Raw genomic sequence first — 15,077 nt, 5'->3', positions numbered from 1 at the left:
TCATTGCCGTTATGCGTGTCATTTCTGTGACATTCTAAATAGAACCATCAAAAAATTTTCTTTTACAGGTCATGGTGCTAGGTTCCTACCATTTAAAAAGACTCTTAACAATAATGTACCATACGATTTAATTATGATATTTGTTCTTTATTCATTATGAAGGACCTGCATTGTTGAGAGATATGCTGAGCCACGTTGCTCGACAAAGTCTGTTTTCCCAGAAGAGGCAGCCAATGTGCGTAGTGTTGCAGAGGCTTTCGACCCTGTTCCGTAGTGGCTTGGAGTTCTCGAGACGTGTGTTTGTTTACCGGACTTTTGAAGGTTCGTTGGACTTTATGAAATGGTTTCTTGTGCATGTGTGCATGGGAGGATAACTTTTAAAAGATCGATCACATAGCTATATTTCACATTTGATTGGTTCGGATCCCGGCTGCGGCGGCTGCATTTCCGATGGAGGCGGAAACGTTGTATGCCCGTGTGCTCAGATTTGGGTGCACGTTAAAGAACCCCAGGTGGTCGAAATTTCCGGAGCCCTCCACTACGGCGTCTCTCATAATTATATGGTGGTTTTGGGACGTTAAACCCCACATATCAATCAATTCACATTTGATTGCATTCTTACCATGCATTAAAGAAAAAAGTGAAACGGCTGGGCTCAGTGGTAGCATACGGGGCTGGCACGCAGTGGGCCTGGGTTCTAGTCCCACTGTGTCCCTATTGTTTTTTATTTACCGGGTTTTTTATGTCGTCCGATAGCGGTTACGGACACCGGTGGCGGCGGACAACTACTGCGCCGCGAGTGACCCGTGTTGTGATCTCAGAACAGCGTTCGCTGTAAAATACTTTATTAAAGCAATAGCGTTAAAAACCTCGTTTCGCGGAAACTTTGGTGTCAGCATCGTTGGTTGTGAGCGAAAAAGTCATCTTATGCATGACCAAAAAATCAAGAAATACGCAAGTAAACTTAACTATATATTAAAAAATCCTGAAGCAGAGTGTCTCCACACTGCTTCAAGGTTGTTTGGGTTTAAGTAGGGATCGAACCCGGGACGATTGCGTAGTAAGCGGATCCACTACCACAAGTTTGTAGGAACTGTCAAAAAGAACTTCCTCAGCTTGAAAAATGCAGTAAAAGTAGGTTCCATGCTTCACAGACACACGTACGTGTCTTGTATACATGCTTCACAATGCAACATGAAATATTGCAGTAATAATGCGTGGTACAAGCGTCTATTGCCAACAGGCGTCTGAATATGTAATTATCATAATGGCTCCATGGTTAAAAGCCGGTACGCCAGTACAAAGGGCACACACGCTATACAATGCCTATTCCTTTAAGACTACGTAGTAGGTGCATAGCGAATTCGAAAAGGTTTCATGAACAAAGTGTTTGAAGTACGCACTTGAAACAGGATTTCACTATCGCGTTCAACTCCTAAAGGCGAAGCTTTAAAGTCCTCTAATATTTATTTATATCAACTCGATTACTTTCCAGACATCAAGCCTGCCTAAAACCAGTTTGCAAAGAGATTCCAAGCCCAGGCGTGGCTCACTGGTAGAACACTAGGCTGGCATGCAGGGGACCAGTTTTCGAATCCCATTGCGTCCTTGGTGTTTATTATTTACTGAGTTTTTTTTTCGTGGGGTAGTGGTTGTGGACATCAGCGGCGGGGGACAACTACGGCGCCCCACGTGACCCGTGTTGTGATCTCATAACTGCTTTCGTTGTTATGAAGACCATCTTTTTTTCTAGTGGCTCTATAACGCAATGCACCTGCTCACCTCTTCCCTGTTCATACTGCCAGCGTAGTTACAGTGACTCTCATTGTCACAGAGGGAGATATGTTCACACTGGCCTGTGCATGCCTGATATCTTTCGAATGTATAGAGCAATATGAATACGACCGATTCAACTGCGAATGCCAGTTCGGCTACTTGTTATTATAAATGATATTTATTAACCGTATATAAGGAGAGGTTGGTGCAATGCGTGGCTCCGGCTACTCCTCTTCTCTTGTACAAAAATCGACTTCGCATATTTGGTAGAAAACGCAAGGTTATACATAGGTTCAGAGCACAACACTTGCGCAACGAATCCACGTTTTTTAATACTAAAATGTGTGAACACCACTCAGAAACCTGTCTATATCATATAGAAATGTGTCCACTCCACACAGAAACGTGTCCACCGCACAGAGTCTGTAAAAACACAAGTAATAAGGCCAATTTATATGTCCGCACAAAATATAAAAGTTCACTGAAATGTCAAATGTTATCATGTCTCCAAAGTATACTAAACTGTTTTCACAAAGGTTTTCACACGAATAATTGTAGTCAAACACAAAAATATTGTCATGAAACATACCGCTTAACACTAACGCTTGTATATATATATATTTTTTTTCGTTTAGCATTTGTGAGGTATTTCTGATTCCTCCAGAAAGTGAACCACGCGCTGCAGTGGCTTGTAGCTTTTTGTTTGGCCATGGACCCAAAATTTTTGCAATAGATGGCGATCGCTCATCCTAATAATTTAGTTTTTTTAAGTTTTTTTTGAGGTCCGTCAAATTTTTACAATGTAGAAATGTGTGCTCAACATCTTCCTGAGCTACTTTACATGAGGACTGGCAGCTTTGCTTATTCTATACAGGAAGGTCTTCGTGTAGGCCACTTGCTTTGTTGCCCAAGCCGAATCTTTTCAAACAAACTAATGAAGACTGTGAGGCTGTAATAACTACCCATTTAAGTGGACCTGGCCGTAAATATGTGAAGCGTAAAACACAGAGTATCGCATACAGCTCTGCCGTTGTGGATGTTGTAAAATGGCTAAGATTGAAAGCTTTTTTTCCTTAATATGCAGGTAGAAATAATACCGACGTAGAACTTTGATTCAGATATGATCTGTTGGTGTACATGTGAGTACAGTCTTCACATTTGGTGTAAAGATGTGTGAAAGTAATTGGTTTATTCCAATTATAGGCACATTAATCTTACAACTTCCTCCCGGAATTAAAGCTGTAATATCTGGAATAGAGAGTCGCCATGGTGGATGGAATGCACATGGAGGCCAGTATTCCGCATTCTACTAAAGTTTTATGTGTTAGTGCAGCTGATCTCTCCTGAATAGCTCAGTATAGGGGATGATCAGCGTGATGAGTTGCCAAGCGAAAATAATGCCAACAAGTTTCTGTAATTATTTTAGAACACGGAAAGTTGGTTGATGAGACTCCACAATTACCAATGCACTGGCACACATATACGTAGACGTCTGACCAAAAATATTTGGATCCTATCCTTCAAGTTACGGGATATCTCATGTAGAACCGGGGCAGAGTAAGCTATTCTTTGTCTAATAATTGCTGAATGTACACACAATAAAGAACATGAACTACCCCATTTTACTCCGGTCAGTCGACGTTGCATATTGATCAAGGAGTTGACTTTATCCTCAAAAAAACTTTATCTGTGGAGCCCAAAACAGACGTCTGTCTAAAATAACCACTGAAAGTTTGTGCTGTAGCAGAAGTTGTAATTTTTTCCTTTTTTCATCTTACATTTCGGGCCCACCTGTGACCCCCCTATACATCCCCCTCCCTTTTGGCCGTCCTCATATTTTTTGTTACGATCGCTAAACGTTTACACACACACACACACACACACACACACACACACACACACACACACACACACACACACACACACACACACACACACACACACACACACACACACACACACACACGCACACGCACACGCACACACACACACACACACACACACACACACACACACACACACACACACACACACACACACACACATATATATATATATATATTCAGATTCATGAGCGCGGCTGGGTGTCCTCTTCCATGCTAAGTACACAGAAACACCGAAAGACTCCATTTTCATGCGTTTAGATTACTTTACTATGCCACCCATCACGGCCTTTTCAAGAAAGTCATCTGAATACTCCTCGCCAACCGTGCAAATACTTTCCGATGGGCAGCCCCTCGAAGCTCCAACAGTCGCATAGCTCCACGGGTTGATCGAAACCACTCGCTGCATCACAAGCAGCTTCGAGCCGTGGCTACGACCGCGCTCGATGGCCTCCGACCTCGGTGTCTGGCAGCCGTAAAAGCGTACCCGTAACCAGGCTTGGAGCTAACGTTGATGCCAGACTCAAAATAGAGACTGTAAAAGTCGAAGTAATAAATCAGAAGCCTTATATTTTAATCGAAATCCAGACGTCTCAAAAACGACTTCTCTTGTCTTTGGGCATTCTTCAGTGGCCCCCCATCTTTTTTTTATTATGGATCTTGCTCGCACAAAAGTATGCCGCTGCTGCTAACATTACTGAGTACACTGGGCCTGAAATGCGTGAATTATGAGGAACCTTCTCGCTGCACCTAGTGTTCTACTGCTGCAACGTTCAATGAGGTGGTCAAAGAATGTAAAAATAGAACTAAAGTGAGTAATGCAGGATGAATACAACATTTTGATCCCTAAGCAACTGTTGGCACCTACAGTGAACTTGGAAGTGCATGGCTGTTGCTGGTGTCATGTATGTGAATCATATAAAATTAGAACAAAACAGTAGCCTGTTTGCAATTAAAATATTCTCGCGACACCCATTCACTTGTAAATATAAATTAAAATAGGAAGGATGCTAGGAAAGGGTGATAACAAAACAAAAGCAACCACAGAAAAGAAATAGCAGAAGGCCCCCTTGAACACGCCGCCCAGAGCCCTGTGCCAGAGCCAAACCTAAAAGTTTACGAGCGCAGCCTTGTGAGCCTTTACTCACTTCATTCACAGTCACCGGGAAACAAAATTTAGCTAAGTGTTGTTTGAGGAGCATTTATTTTCTCCAACTTCCTCCACTTCGCAGAGCGACTACTTAGTGGAAATTTTGGCATCGCATAAGTATACACGCTCAAACGTTTCATTTTTGTGTGCACAAGGCGGGAGTGGACGGCTCGCGTACATCTATGTCAGTGAGGGTTATGCGCGATGTCGAGTCGACGCATTGCAATAGCAATAACACCAATGACAAAATTATGATGAGCATTAAGTGATGATGAGAGGTTAGCGTACAGTACAATCCCTTGGTGATGCTTTTATCCGGCTGGGCGAACAAGTTAAGGATAGCAGAATATAAGCTGTCATTTGGCAGCATATGAGCATTTAAGCGGCGCTGGATAACAAGGAGAGATCTTCACGTGCGTCAGTGGGTATGGATGTGGTGGAGTCGATTTTCCCTGCTGATTATTCGTGTAGTTACCTTGCTAGCTCTTTTTGTAGAGATAATCACGCAGGATCTGCTCACGCAACATATCAAGCTGTGGCAAGTTCATCGCATGTCATCTATTGGAGCAGCTCCAGCGTAAGCAATAGCTGGTACGCCTTTCAATGGCCATGCCACCCTGTCGGTAATAGATGTCTTGGTTAATTTTTTTTCTTTTATCGGAGAGCCTTGCTGGTACGAGAGCCTGTTGACCTAACGAGGAGAACAAAAGCCACAAAATTCATGGTGTCATGCTCTAACTGAATGAATTCACCTTGGCTTATTATTGCTCCATTCTTTTTAGAATTCTCCTGTGCAATGTATAATATTATATCTCTTACAAGCTATGATCGTATATTATTGGACTAGGCGAGTTAACAAAAAGCGCTATTTTCGAAAGAGGAGAGTGGGAAAGGGGGGCGGTGCATGTTTTCCATCCCGCAAAATGAACGCAGCGCATCACCAGCAGCGAATGCGTCATTCACAAGCGATACGAGTGAGAACCCTGCACAGCCTACGCGTACATGGCGTCTAAGTCAGGATGAGTAACTATGTCAGCTACCGTCAATAATGACCAACGAAGTATCCCGCAAGACAATTTATCTAGAAGCTGAGGAAGAGGACACAGTATTTGCTTTCTTTTAAAATCCACGTAGAAAACGTCATCATTGCCCCCCGGCCACTGAGTCGCAGATTCTATAGCCGCAGAATACATACAAACACGTTCATAATCATTCGCCGAAATTGGCCAATAAGATCTGTCATAATCATCTGGGTGCCAGCACTCTACGACAATCCTGGACGAAATTGATAATTGTCACTCGAGATTTGGCCTACCTAGCCGATGCGGGGAAGCAGAGTCTAAGCGCATGCATTCTCCAGTCATGTGCCATTCTTTTGCACAACAATCTAAACTCTTTCAGAGAACATGCCCTTCCACACATGAGCCACCAGCTACAGATTGAGTGAGATTGCATCGAGCTCTTCAAATAAGCATTCGCCAAGACAATCATAGATAACCTCGTAGTGCCCGCACAATTATCTCTACCAAGTCACTTCTGCGAAAATCTCTAATTTCTTCAAAATAATGTAGGATGCTACAAACAGTTCGCTCTAAGACCTCCCGACCTTCACCACACTAATGTGTTTTTAGAGAGAGCCTTGGACAACTCTACCCTAAAGGATCACCTAAGGCTGTGTGTGAGGGTTGAATATACGCCCCGAGCTCCATCCTAGACTGAGAGAGTAGCTACTTAGCTATACTCCTATAGAAAGACGTCTTTCAAAAATCCCAGTGGGGTTAGAATGGATTTTTGTGTTGCCCTGCACAATAATTTTCACAAGAATGGCAGGTGGCTTTTTTTTAGTAAGGAATCCGCAAGTTGCCGAAGAGCGGCATGATTAGTATTGCTTGCAGTGGTATACCGCAAACAGAAGTGCCATTTTTTTCGGCACTTAAGGAAAAGTGAGCGTAATTGGCAAGTGAGATAATTATGACTGCTACAGGAGGGTGTCAGAACATGTCGTAGTGCAGTGTGCAGCTCCACACGCGTGTATCGGCGTTTTGCAAATAGGAGTACGTACAACGTCTGTCGACGGGCTTCTCTGCATGACGCCAGCAAGTGCTTTGCGCAAAGACGTTCCAGTAGTTGTCCTTGCACTAAAGAAAAAAAAGAATAAAAAAAGGCTGATCGTATGCACGAACACAACAGCTGTGACCCGGGCCCTTGCTGACAGCCGACACTTGCCTTAAAAATGGTGGTGAAGAACATGAGAACATTTAAAACAACCTGCGTGTCTTTCTCAGCAAATTAGCCGTCAGCTTTTCACTCTATACGTAATGATTGTGCCAGCAATATTCCGCCCGCGCTAATGTGGGCTCTTCGCCACACAAGCAAGGTAATTTGGAGATGCGTGTTTCGCATGAAGCGCATGCTAAGACGTAAGAAGAAGCCCGCATTGTGAAATCCGCAATCTGCGGACAGACAGGGCTGAGTATACATAAACCACGACATTCGCGCTTGCGTAGTACGCACCTTCACCGTGAGGATCGTAACAGTGAATGAGAGATTGCGCTAGCTGTCGTGGGTAAAGTGCTAGTAACCTGCCTTTGCTTAAGGCCGATAATTTGATGATTTTATACCTAATTCACTTAAGTCCTAAACCAAGACAGCACTAAAGCGTAGCTGAAGCGGAATATCAAGAAGCAATAGATAAATCTCAACATGTTAGGGAGATAATAGGAATTATCAAGGCAATAATCCAGTAGAATCTGTGCAAGAGCACATATGAGTAAGAAAATAACAGGGGAACTTAATGGAAGTAGGTTGGCGACAATGCGTAGGATGGACAACTGGTGGTCAGTTGTAGCGATTCAATGAACACCAAACGACGACAAACAAACAAAATAACATCTAGTGCTTTACGTCCCTAAGTCACGGTGTACATGACTATGAGAGACACCGTTGCGGAGGGCTCCGGAAGTTTCGACCATCGGGCATTCTTTACCGTGCAATGATATCACACAGTACACGGGCCTAGAGTGTTTCGCCCACTTAGAAATCGGACCAACATGGCCTGAATCAAACACGCGACGCTTGGGCCAGCAGCCGAGCACGTTAACCACTGCCGGTAAGATTATTTCGTTGGTATCAGCGGCGAGTATGTTGAATGTAATAGAAGAAATAAAAAAAGAAATGAGAAGAACGATGAAAAATATGAAAATACACATCCCTCTTGCTGTTGCAGTAGCTCTTTGAAGGAACTGAGAATGTCCTAAAGGCAGGAAATATGAAAAACGATTCGTTCGCAGTACTATAAACTCGCATTCTGTACTACAGATTTCATGTATTTTCGTAGTTGCACGGATTTTCGCGAAAACTTTACAGTAAAATTCGAGTTTTAAACACAATTTTCAATAATTTATTATTGACTGTGACAAAATATTTGCAAATCTTTATGTTATGTGTTGGCATTCCATTCATGTGAATATTTGTGCAATGTAAGATTCTTGTTTGAGGGGGCTTTTTTTTTGTGTGTGTTGAAAAACTTGAACTAAGTGCATCAGTGTTCTTCTGTGCCTTTGTAACATTTTGTGCTTGTTGAATACTTCCCGTGGTGACAGGTATTGGGCAAGAGAAGAGGAGGAGCAGGCGCGTCGCAGTGACCCGAGCCTCTCATAATATACATCCAACACAATAGCAACGACGACAAAAACAACAATGAAAGAAGAAGAACAACAACAACAACAAGAGGAACAATAACAAAAAGCACTAACTATAGACATGCCTCCACTTTGTGCTTTAACAGGACAATACAACCTAGCAGGCGATTTCAAGCTACCAGCTTGTCAAAAAGAAAAAAAAAGAGAACGTGGTTGCGCGCCCTATGTGAAATTCGATCGAACTTTCATAGTTGCGAATGGCATTAGTGGAAAACGGCCACTGCCGCTTCTCGTGCAGTAGTAATTTCTTACGCGCCGAATCCGAACGATTGTCCTCCGAGGAGCAGAATAGCCGCGCATGCGAGGCGAGATCTGCGAGCGTCCTTCCGGCCAACAATGGCGCCGCCTGGGCGGTGGCAAGAAGGCCACCGAAGTGACCGTCCCTGTGCTGCGAGCGTCGGAGAAAGTTCAGGGCGTCCTGCCGCCGCCAGTGCAGATTTTGGGTGTCGGGGTCGGCGGCAACGAGAGCCTGCGAAAGGGCAACCACCACTAAATATGGGTGTCGCTGCAGTGACGAGCGAAGCATGCATTGGTGAATCAATTGGCGAATGTGGAGATTTTCTGTGCTGTCATTACAACGATTATTTTATAAGACAAATCACAGGCATCATCAACGCAGCGCTTGTATGGGTAAATGATGGTTTGGCTGCTCCGAAGCAGAGGTAATTGAACTGAAGAACTACTCGGTCAAACCGCAAGATTACAGTAGCTGTTGAATATGTTCATACGCCTATATATGACAACATCACCAGTCGAAAGGGTAGGCGATGAGATAATCGTGCAAAATGAATTCATATACCTCACGCCACATATACTTCATATATTTAAGTTATCTGGATTGCTTTAAAGTAATTCCCGAACCTGTGATCATCCCTCTGTGAAGATTGTTTAAAATTTTTCGCACCACGACAACTACTCCTGTATGACATGCGATACAACAACAGGCACAAAATCTTCTTGTGGCAAAATGACATGTACTGTCTACTTCCGCACACCTATGTAAAAAAATTAAAAAAACCTAAAACCCTTGCATGTCGTGAGAAATCAGTGAAAATTCACCGTGCAAAAGTGATAATTGATATACTCGCAGTAAGCGGACCATTAACATGCAGAAGAAAACAAAGAGAGACAGAGAGACAAAAAATAGGCAGACCACGCACTGTGGGAATCGATGATATACGAAGCACGAATGAAACAGGTTGACATGTCACTTAAATGAGCACAACGTTAGGAGGCGGACGTAAGTGGTGCCGTACATCACTTTCATGCGATGATTATCGTGTTAAAACATGTCATTTATCTTCGTCTTCTATTCTCGTCACGAGATACCAAATTCAGAATCACGTGACATAATATGTGGAGCTAGCGAAACGGCCATGAGCAGGCTATGAACGCAGAAGGCAGTTATGTTTTACATGACACGCATGTCATGGCTATCATGTTTGGATGTGTCATTTTTTCTCGACGTCCACTCATGTCACGTAATGCCAACTTTGGTATATCTGAAGCTAGCGTAACGCCCGTGATCACATCATAAGCATAGTATGTTGTCATGTTCTTAAATGACACGCATGCCATGATTATCATGTTTGCACCAATCTTATACCATCATCGCCCATTGACGTCACGTAACACCGAATTTAGAATATTGGAAGCAAACGAAATGCCGCCAGTGCATCATGAGCACGGCAAGTAGTCATGTTTTTACATGACACGCATGTCATAATTATCGTGTTTGCACCAGTCATGTACCTTGGTCATCCATTCACAACACACAACACCGAATTCGGCATATGTGAAGCTAGCGAAATGATCCCGAGTGCACCGTCAGCGTGGCATGTAGTCATGACTTATGTACACGCATATCATAATTTTCACGTTAAGGTCGGTCACTGATGTTTGCCATGCAGTCAAGTCATACCATACCAAATTTGCAAAATGCCATGAGAACGAAATCACCGCAAGATCAGCAATGCAATAACCTGTGAATCTTAACATTTATGGCATACATGTCATAATTTTCATGTTATGACTAGTCACTTATGCTCGTCATGCAGTCATGTTATGCTATATCAATTTTGGTACAAATACCATTATCCAAACGGCCAGGAAAGCTGAAAGTCGATGGCGGCTTGATAGATAGATAGATAGATAGATAGATAGATAGATAGATAGATAGATAGATAGATAGATAGATAGACGTAGCGTTCCGACTAGGAACTAGCACATTAAACAGAGAAAATCTACAATAGAAGGGTGTCATCCGCCATTTTATTCTAACTTCTTCTTCCAGTCCCCCTCATTTCACTGCATCCTCTTTCGAGCTCTTATTGCAGAGCACTTCACTCGTCCTGACATCTTTGATTACACCTCCTGGTGTAATACTTGAATACGTTGCCAATGGAAGCACACTCTCTTTGACCCGAGGCTGTAATGTACCAAGCGTTCTTCAGAACCCCGTGCTGAAATGTGGTCTTGACAACTTGGAATGGCCGTTGATACTTAGCATTTGAAGGAGTAACTCCTTTCCTCACAAGGATGTAATCTCCCGGCTGGATGGGTGGCATGTCACTGTTGCCTCTTTTATACAAATTCCTCTTCATCCGCCGCTTATATACTTTTTGACGTTCGGCCCTTTTCTTGGCATCCATAAGTTGGAGATCTATAAGAGGCCTAGATCACGATCTGCCCGTAGTATGGGCGCTGTTCCAGTTGAAGCGAAATGAGGACTGCAGCATAAACTTAAGGTGAACGATCAGTTGAGGTGCTTCCAGCGGCCTCAAGGCAGCACTTTCACCCTCCGATAAATTCCGGATACATCTTCAAAAAGTGTTTGATGTCCCATATGCTCCGTTCTGCTAATCCATTCGCTGCCGGGAGATACGGAGAATATTTATTAACAATTTCTTGGTTTTTAGCCCATGTTGCTAGGTTTGTACTATAGGAAGCCCTACTGTTTTTGCTGACTAGGGCCTTGGTGTGCTTAAAACACGTATTTTTAGTAGATTGATGACACTATTCCCATCTTTTTTCTCTGCTTTCACTATAATGGTCCTTATACATTAATCAATGGAAATCAGAAAACCTTGTGTTTGTCTGACTATTTCCTCTTCTTTTCAAGCTCTCCGAATTGTAGGTGAATCACTTCGAAGGGTACCTTTCAATATTCGGGTTTATCACCACATCTGTCGACTGCTTGTACTTAACTTTGTTTACCTGGAAAAGATGACATGTCCGGATATAATTACTGACGTCGTTCTTCATACGTGGCCATTTGAACCTCATGAGTAATTTCTTGTATGTGCGCCAGAAGCCATCGTGTCCGCCCAATTCAGGGGTATTATGGTAGACTTATGGAATCTTTTTAGCCAGGGTGGGTGGCTTTCCACCAATAAACTGTAGATCTCCTGTACCTTTCCATAGCTTAATATGATGAATAATTTTTGCATTTTCGCTGGTCTCACGAACAATTAATCTAGACAGCGCATTAGCATCGGTGAGAAGTGGGCCAAGATGGTGCGAAATGGTGAAACCAAAATGCTAGAGAAAGTTCACCCATCTAGCAGTGCGTCCTCTTGGCAGTGCTATATTCTAAAGTTGTGTCAACGCCTGATGATTCGTGAATAGCTTGAACTATGCCCATTCAAGGTAAGCTCTGCAATACTGAACGGCTTTCAAGACTACCATCACTTCATTTTCTGTATTAGAATAATTACCTTAACCTGAAATTATCGTGTAGCTGTAATATCCCACCACGTAATGCTTCGTTGAGTCGGTCTGATTTGAGGGTTTCTTATACAAAACAGCACCGGTTTCGTAGTGTGATGCGTCCGTATTCAGTTCAAAAGGTAGAGAAAAGTCTGGTATGCGCAAGATAGAATCCAATGATATCAGCTTTACAAGTTCAGAATGAATAGCTTCGCACTCCTAATTGCATTGAAAAGGTACGTCTTTTTCAGGTAAGCGTGCAGGACATCGTGTCTTCAGTGCGTAGTCGTTGATAAATGCTCTAAAGTATCCTGCTGGCCAATGAAAACACGCAGAGTGTGCACATCATAAGGTTTTTTTCAGCTGAGAAATTCTTTCTACTGATTCGCGTTTCGTGCTTTTGGTAAGTTCATTCCGAGAAATACAACTTTGTTTTCAAAGAAAGCATTTTTTTAAAATTGACTTTGAGCTGCGAAATCCTCAAAGTATGAAGAACTTTTGAATGATGACCCTGGTAATCCTCTTTTGTCTTTGAATACACGATGATGGCATCAATGTAGACGTTGCAGAATACACCCAAGTAAAGTTTCAGAATATCAGTCATATTTTCTGAAACCATGCCTGAGAATGTTTCTAACCAAATAGTAAGCGCTTGTATTCAAATAAGCTAAAGGGGCTATAAATGTGGTGTAATTTTTCGTTTCTTCAGTGAGTCGGATTTGCCAAAACTCCTTGCAAAGCTCTGTTTTTGAAAAACAATGGTAACTACCAGTCTCGTCAATGATATCGTCAATCCTCGGCATTAGAAACGGTATCAACACTGTTTGGCGATTAATTGCCCGGTAATCTGTGCAGAGTCTGAATATTCCGTCTTCTTTTAGAGCACTATTTATTGGAGTAGCAAATGATGAAACAAAAGTGCGGATAATATTGACATTCAACATTTCTTGCAGCTCTTTTTTCAGCCACACCTTTTTATTTCTGGACAGGCTATCAGGAACTCGGCAGATAACGCTTTTGTCTCTAAGTTCGAAAAAGACGACGTAAGATTTCATTGTCGGAGGGTAGCTGCTTATCCATGTAAGTTCTGTGTAGTTCAATTTATTGTCCTCCGAGTGGAAAAGGATTCATGTATTGTCAGACGCCTGAGGGAGATCTCGTTCGAGGTTGTCCTCGACCATTAGTCTGTCATCCTAATAGATGTTATTATGATGCCTCCTTATGTCTGGACGCGACAAAAGAAAAATCATAGCAGACGTCAGGAATGGCCAATACATTAGTTGTAATTGTTTGACCTTGAAATTGAATGCTTAGGGTAATTCTTTCACTATGCGTACTTACTGACCCATCAAAGGCTTGCACGTGCAGTGCTCTACCAGCATGCAGGCCACCGCCATCCACTCGACTCTTATTGATCATAGAGACAGAAGCCCGACTGTCAACAAGGGCCTTCATGTCAGTGCCATCTACTTCAATAGAGGCGTAATAGGGTTGATGATAGCAAGTAAACTGTCACGGTGCAGGTTTATGCTTGAGGTTTGTCATCGCACATGATTAGCTCACGTGGAAGGTCTGCATCGTGTACCGCTGAAAATTGCTCCTCTTGATCAAATGTTTGTTCACCACCTCGTTGTTCTCGCGAAGAGAATGATGTCACTATGGTGTCTATGCATCGCAAAAGATCATCAAATGTTATCAGATCACTGATTTTTTCTTCACGGTGGATGCTGGCGGAAAAACCTTGCGTTACCAAATCTACAACAACAGATGATAGGAGCTTTGGTTCTGCAGAATGCAGCAGGCTACGTGTCTCGAGACACTCTAGCAAACAGCCAGCCATGTATATAAAGCGTAGCGCTGCATCCCATCTTTCTACATCATTGCTTTGGAAAGTCGCCAAAAAGTTGCTCTTCCACCTTTACAAACACGTTGGTGCTTTGTCCACAAGTTGCAAGTCATACCACTTTATTGCGATGACACCCAAATAAATGCGCATGTTTAAAATCTTTGTGCCATCAATCTTGTGCCATCAAGATTGTGTTTACAATCTTTTTTTCGCATGCATACTGGAAAAACCACAATCAATGGTCTTCATTTTTCGAGTCTCCTTCAAAAGAGTCTAGTTCTACAGTCTGTTGTGGCTTTTCATGACTAATCGACTTGACCAACGGTCCAATTGTTTCAGTTTGTTGCCTCATGTGCCACTGTTGTCACTCAATAGCAGTCAAAACAACACTCAACTTCTCAGAAGCTGTTTTTCGCTTGAAGGTGCCATGTCGAAAGGGGTCCAGAATAAGTTCGCTGAGTGCCTGGAGCTGCAGGTTCACTTTCACCGAGCCTATTTGCACAAGGGTTTGACGGCTCATCGAAGCTTCTTCTAGTACCGTGTCCACCAGTCTGGTCGAGCTAACTTTGCGAAAAATATCCATCGTTGCCTCACTGTGGACTTGGTACCATGTGAAAACCAGGTGCTCCGATGACTCCTTGTCGATGAAGAAGTTAACCCACATTTCCGGTCTTTGCAAGCTGATGGCTGTGCCAAAATGTAGCATTTAGACTAGGAACAAACACAATAAACAGGGATAATCTACAATAGATGGGTGCCATCAGCCATTTTATTCTAACTTCTTCCTCCAGCCCCCTTCATTCCACTTCATCCTCTTTTGTGCTCTTATTGCAGACCATGACATGTAAATTGTGACATTTGTGAATAACATGTCAATAGTTTCATGTTATGACTAGTCACTTATGCTCGTCATGCTGTCATGTTATGCCATACCAATATTGGTACAGATCCCAATATCCAAACTGCCAGCAGAGCTAAAAGTCGTAGGCGGCTTGATAGATAGGTAGATAGAT

At 42.8% G+C, this 15,077-nt stretch overlaps 1 protein-coding gene across 1 annotated transcript in view; it reads right to left on the bottom strand.

Moving 5' to 3' along the window:
* LOC119176970 (uncharacterized protein CG3556) overlaps positions 1-15,077 on the bottom strand; it is a 165,578-nt gene that overhangs the window by 58,858 nt on the left and 91,643 nt on the right. Inside the window, exon 5 of the mRNA XM_075878332.1 lies at positions 8,763-8,979. Coding sequence (XP_075734447.1) covers positions 8,763-8,979 — 217 coding nt within the window. The remainder of the gene's footprint in view (positions 1-8,762; positions 8,980-15,077) is intronic.

Source organism: Rhipicephalus microplus, chromosome X, assembly GCF_043290135.1.
Source record: "Rhipicephalus microplus isolate Deutch F79 chromosome X, USDA_Rmic, whole genome shotgun sequence".
NCBI classification, from domain to species: Eukaryota; Metazoa; Arthropoda; class Arachnida; order Ixodida; family Ixodidae; genus Rhipicephalus; species Rhipicephalus microplus.
Note: the sequence above shows the minus strand (reverse complement) of the source record. Positions and strands in the feature narration are given on the sequence as shown.